The following is a 6,293-nucleotide window of genomic DNA, read 5'->3' on the forward strand; positions in this document are numbered from 1 at the left end:
CTGCCACAGACATTTCTGACTCAAAAAGTCACTGAAACAGCTGATGGAAAAATACATAGGTCAGAGTTTCCTAACCATGCACCATGTGTGCTGTAGATGAGCTGTTCTGTTAATTCAACTAAAATATAATACGCTCAGCTTTAAAAGATGCTCGGAGTCTGCATACTCCTGGCTTTTGAAAACAATTTTAAAAATATGCCAGCTTTGGGTAAAAAGATAAAACAACTCGTACCCGAAGACTTGGGAGGTGAATTAATCATTTATCTTTCCGGTACAGTCTACATAGGCTCTAGTAGTCTATGGGTCTGTCACATGATGAACGAAAAACTCGAACTGAACCCATAACTCGATTATCTGTTTCCAGTACGGAACATAGGGATGTTGCATGTCAACACAAAATGAACGAATCCTTCACTGAGATAACTCGTTCCCGAGTCATCTTAAAGATTTGAATCATTCAAGAACAACCCATCACTAGTTGTTAGGTCTATTTGGCATTTTTGTTAAATGTTCACAATCTTGTGTAATGTAATTATTTAAGTTCTAAATTGTATAGGTCACTGAGTTAAAAATGTGATGGTTACATATTATTGAAAACTTGATGTTCAATGACTGTGAGAGTTTTTTATCAAAAAGCCAAATGTAAAGTCCAAGACATAAATTGAAAAAAAAAAATGAAAAAAAAAAAACATATTGGAACTCTGCCACTATGATGTCACAAAAACATTCTAGAACTAGAATATATAGAACTCTAGAGTCAGAGTTTGAGGTGAGAAGACTGCATACATTTACTAAAGATCAACAGCTGGTAACAATGGAGAACATCAGTCCCACAGCCTTTAATGTGTTCGATGAAGCACGTTTACTGGGTGAACACACTGACCTGATCATCAGAGCAAATGACAGAGAATTTCAAGTGCACAAGATCATCTTGTGTGGCTGCAGCCCGTATTTTAGGTAAGTAAAAGCGTTTATCCTGCACAAAGTACCTAGAAATAATCATATACAAAATTTTCACCACTAACATCATACTGCTGAAACTGCCTAAGCTGTCCATATATAAATGAATACAAATAAATATATGTATTGCCAGAACACAACATTACTACAGTATGGTAAACATGCATGTTGCATGTTGAATTTAATATATAAAGTTATTCTGTTACAATCTTTTAAAGCATGTTTCTCTACATGTGAAAACTGGTCTTAAATTAAAATGTAAATATTTTTTAATGTGTGTAACACAAATACTCAAATGTGTTTGCAGGGTTCTTCTTTCCACTAATTGGATCAGAACCGCAGAACATTTCTATGATATTCCAGGAATGTCCCGAAACATCATGTCTCTTATTATTCAGTACGCGTACACAGGATCTGTCCTGATTACAGAAGAGAATGTGCTGGAGCTCTTGGTGGCGGCTGATCAGTTCTTAGTCTCAGGTCTTGTAGATGCCTGCTGTCAGTTCCTGGAGTCATACTTACGTCCGGACAACTGCATTGGCATCCGCATGTTTACAGAGGATTTCCACTCCTGCTCAAAGCTCTGCCATAAAGCAAAGCTCTACATCCTGCAGCACTTTGAGGAGGTTCTGCAAGTATCTGAGGAGTTCCTGGAGCTCTCACTGGAACAGCTCGAGGAGATCATTGATAAGGATGAGCTGATTGTCAAACAGGAGGAGGTGGTTTTTGAGGCCGTCCTCCACTGGATTGATCATGCACCTGAAAGCAGGAGGAAATACATTGCCATGCTTCTGCCAAAGGTAAAATAGAGAAAGACAGTAAACTTTGACTAAATAAAAAATGTATTAATTAAATTTAAATAAAAAAGTAAACATAAAATAAATACTTAAAAATACTTTTTATTTAGTAGGTTTTTTCTTGTTTTCTATTACAAATATCTAAAAAGTCAAGAAACGTTTACTTGAGAAGAAATGACTTAAAGATATAGTCTTGTTTACTGAAAAATGTAAATTGTTAACAAAAAAATAATAATTTTTATTCATGTTATAATTTTGTAATATATATTTTCTGTTTTCATTTTACTTGTAGTTAACATTTTATTAATTTTGTTGTTTCGTCATTTTTATTTGTTTTTACATTTTTTTAATTGATTTACTTTTTCATTTTATTTCAGTCTTATTGGTACTCTAGTAAGTACATCAAGTTAAAATGAAACGAAAATGAAAAATGTTGCCTTGACAACTAGCTGAAATAAAATATTTTATTTATTTCAGTTAAAGTTTATTTTATTTTGTTTATTTATTTATGTTGTTTGTTAAATATAATAACCCTGCAACAGAGTAATAAAAATAATCTTACCTTAATTTTGAAATTAGTTTATTTAATTTAATATTTGGTATATTTTTCTTAACCCACTGACAGATTTTTTTTATTTATTTATTGTATTTTAAGCATAAACATAATTAATTGTTATCAATTTTTAATAAAACAAGACTTAACATCTTAAGTCATTTGTCTTTATTTTGCTAATTTTTTTTATCTTGATCTAAGAACGTTTAGATACTGTATTTGTACCATAAACACAAGTAAAAAAAATTGTAGTGTTGTAACCACTTTGGACACCATGTAAAAAAGTTAAAAGCCAAGTATGGTGTCCCATACTCGGAATTCGTGCTTTGCATTTAACCCATCCAACTACACACACACAGTAGTGAACACACACACACACACGCGCACCCAGAGCTGTGGGCAGCCATGTTTTGCTCTGGGACCCGGGGAACAGTTGGGGGTTTGGTGCGTTGCTCAAGGGTCTCACATCAGTCATGGTATTAAGGGTGGAAGAGAGCAATTCTGAAAGTCTAAACTCTCTTCACTGTGCTTCAGGTTCGAATGGGATTAATGACAACAGACTACTTCATCAATAATGTAAAGAGTAATGCACTGGTGATGGAGAATGAAGCCTGCATGCCTCTTATCATCAATGCAATGAAGGTTTTGTTTGAATTTGACATGGATTTAGAAGAGCCCACCAGCTCAGAGCTCATACATCAACTGACACGCCCACGTCTGCCCTCTGCGATCCTATTGGCCATCGGAGGATGGAGTGGTGGCAATCCCAACAATGTGATTGAGGCATATGATGCAAATGTAGACCGCTGGGTCAATGTGACTCTTGAGGATGAGAGTCCCAGAGCCTATCATGGCACAGCTGTCCTGGATGAGTTTGTCTACTGTATTGGTGGTTATGACAGTGTGGAGTATTTCAACAGTGTGAGGAAGCTCCATTTCATCACTCAAACCTGGCATGAGGTGAGCAATGTTGTAGGTCAACAGGTTACTTTCATTTTTGATTCCTTTATAAAAAAGTACAGTGGTAAAATCTGATGGGACCACCGTATTGAATGAAAGTGCGCGAAGAAAAACCTTGATGCATTTTTGTATCCCCAAAATGATTGTAGCTTTGGATATAATTTAATTAATTAATATAATATACCTGTGGATATAATATAATATAATAAATAATTCTACATAATAATATCACATAATAATTATTGTACATTTGGATCTGTGTTTTATAAGTACATTTGAGATACTATTATACAATTATAGTATTATAGTTTATTAATATTTAGTTTTTTTAATATATTTTTTAAATATTTACTCAAATATTTTTAAATCAGTAAATTTGTTTTGCGTTTTTGTCATTTTTGTTTGGATTTTTTTTTTTTTTACAAAAATGTCTATATAGTTTTTAGTACATCAAGTTAAAATAAATGAAAATAATCAATATTACCTTTCCAAATAGCTGAAATAAAATCAGTTTAAGGATTTAATTTATTTTATAAAAAAAAAAAAATATATATATATATATATATATATATATATATTTTTTTTTTTTTTTTTTTTTAGCTTCCACCTTTTTATTTTGTATGGCTTTAGTTTTAGTTAACTATAATAACCCTGACAATATAAAAGAATATCATATAATATAATCTTTGGATAAAAATAACCAGAATTATCTTCATGATCATGCCAAAAAAGTACCTTTTTGTTAAGCACATTGGTACTTTAAAACACATTTAAAAGTATGCATTTGTACCTTTAAAAATACAGCAACAAACCTGGTACTACCATTGTACTTTTCTGCAATTGATAGAAAAGAACAATGAAACAGTGTATTGATATATACACTGATTTTTATGCCTTTTATGTGTTGTAGGTGGCTCCCATGTATGAACGGCGATGCTATGTTAGTGTTGCTGTTCTGGATGGGTTCATTTATGCCATCGGTGGCTTTGATGGACATGGACGGCTAAAATCAGCAGAGCGCTATGATCCTGACACCAACCAGTGGACACTGACTGCATCTATGAACGAACGGAGGAGTGATGCCAGCGCCACATCACTGCATGGCAGGGTAATGCAGAAGGGCAGGGGAAAGGGAGAAATTGTGGACTGTAGCATGAGAATACTGTAAATAAGAAACAGAATTTCATATGAAATATACTGTGTGTGGTAAAGACTGTTTTTCTGAACAATCTGTAACAGTTGTGTGAAATGCTGTGGTCATACTCATCATCTGGCAGGTTTATATCTGTGGTGGTTTTACTGGGACAGACTGTCTCTTCTCAGCTGAATGCTTTAACCCCGAGACAAACCAGTGGACTCTCATTTGTCCCATGAGAAGCCGTCGCAGTGGTGTTGGTGTGATCGCTTATGGGGATCTAGTTTATGCTGTGAGTATTAAACACACACATCAGTGATATTTTTGAATCACTGAGATACTATTTGAATTTTATTCATATTTTAAATGTAATTTTAATCGAAGTTTTTGTAATTTTTTTTTTTTTTTTTTTAATTTCTTTATATTTTTATAAAGGTTTTTTTCTTATCTTCATAGCATTATATGTGTCTATTTAGTCTTTTTTATTAGTTTTTATTTCAGGTTTAATTTGTTGCCTTGCCTTGCTGTACTATCTGAAATAATGTTATGAAAGTTAGTTAAAAGTTTTAATAATAGGGTTTATGTATATATATATATGTATATATATATATATATATATATATATATATATATATATATATATATATATATATATTATTTCAGTTAAAGCAAGAAAAAATATTTTTAGTTACCTGTAATAACTCTTACACACATACAGAATCATGGAAGCAATCACAGTTTGAAGGTTGCACGTGTGTGTGTGTGTGTGTGTGGGAGAGAGAGAGAATGAATGCTTAGATGTGCACAAAAACACAAACAGAATGCATTAAAAAATTTTTTTTTTTTTAAGGTTGGTGGTTTTGATGGTGCCAGTCGTTTGCGGAGTGCAGAAACCTACAACCCGCAGACTAACATCTGGTGTGATATTGCATCTATGTACAACCCACGCAGCAACTTTGGCATTGAGGTGAGATGTGAACAATTCATCTGTATTTACTAAAACTATGAAAAAACACTGCAATAATCTCAAAAACTCTAGAAGACTTCATATAAATGTCCAATTTAATCAATATTGCCCAATGTGTCCTATACTATGATTTTTTTTTATGCAAAGTTAAAGACTTCTGCTGAAAATTATTTAAATTCCTTTTTACCTTCCTCACAATCCAGGTAGTTGATGATCAGTTGTTTGCTGTGGGAGGGTTTAATGGATTCAGCACCACGTCTGATGTGGAGTGCTACGATGAGAAGACAAATGAATGGTAACGTCCACTAACACTAAATCTAACAAACCATTTTACACAATTAAGACTCAATAATGTATATTTTTTTGCATTCTCAGCATGTCATCTGTTGTCTTCACAGGTCTGATGCAAATGAAATGGCCATTTTCCGCAGTGCTTTGAGTTGTTGTGTAGTATCAGGATTACCTAACATGGCACAGTATGCTGCCCAGCGAGACACAGTCCAGATGCAAGACGAGTCTGACACTGAATGACCTGCTTCCAGCAGCATTCTCAACCTCTGACCAGGAAAAAACCCTCACCTGTGATATGTCACGTGAATAAATGCATTCAAAAATAAGGTCATGTTCTGAATGTCAAACCTCTCAAGTGTGATTTCACTCATCAGATTATAGGTTCAAATCCTGCAACTGTGGAAACTATCAACTCAATGAGCAATGAATGAAGTGAATTTAATCTAATATTGGAAATTATGTTTACGGAGTAAACATAAGATTGTTTTTTTACAAAAAATCTATCCAACCAATATATTACTTTCCAAGTTTATAGACGTTGGTAAAAGATGTTCTTTTTTGTATAGTTTTGAAGAATCTATATGTCTTTTATTTTTATTTATTTTTATTTTTAATTGTCAGAGTGTAAAG

At 33.2% G+C, this 6,293-nt stretch overlaps 1 protein-coding gene across 1 annotated transcript; it reads left to right on the forward strand.

The window, feature by feature from the left end:
- Positions 1-709: 709 nt before the first annotated feature.
- On the forward strand, positions 710-5,971 carry LOC132111989 (kelch-like protein 10). Its single transcript, XM_059519588.1, has 8 exons — positions 710-957; positions 1,268-1,760; positions 2,845-3,270; positions 4,181-4,378; positions 4,548-4,697; positions 5,256-5,372; positions 5,576-5,667; positions 5,771-5,971. The coding sequence occupies exons 1-8, from the start codon at positions 710-712 to the stop codon at positions 5,901-5,903; spliced, it is 1,857 nt and encodes a 618-aa protein (XP_059375571.1). The 3' UTR covers positions 5,904-5,971.
- The last annotated feature ends 322 nt before the right edge of the window (positions 5,972-6,293 follow it).

Source organism: Carassius carassius, chromosome 31 (genome assembly GCF_963082965.1).
Source record: "Carassius carassius chromosome 31, fCarCar2.1, whole genome shotgun sequence".
Taxonomy (NCBI): domain Eukaryota; kingdom Metazoa; phylum Chordata; class Actinopteri; order Cypriniformes; family Cyprinidae; genus Carassius; species Carassius carassius.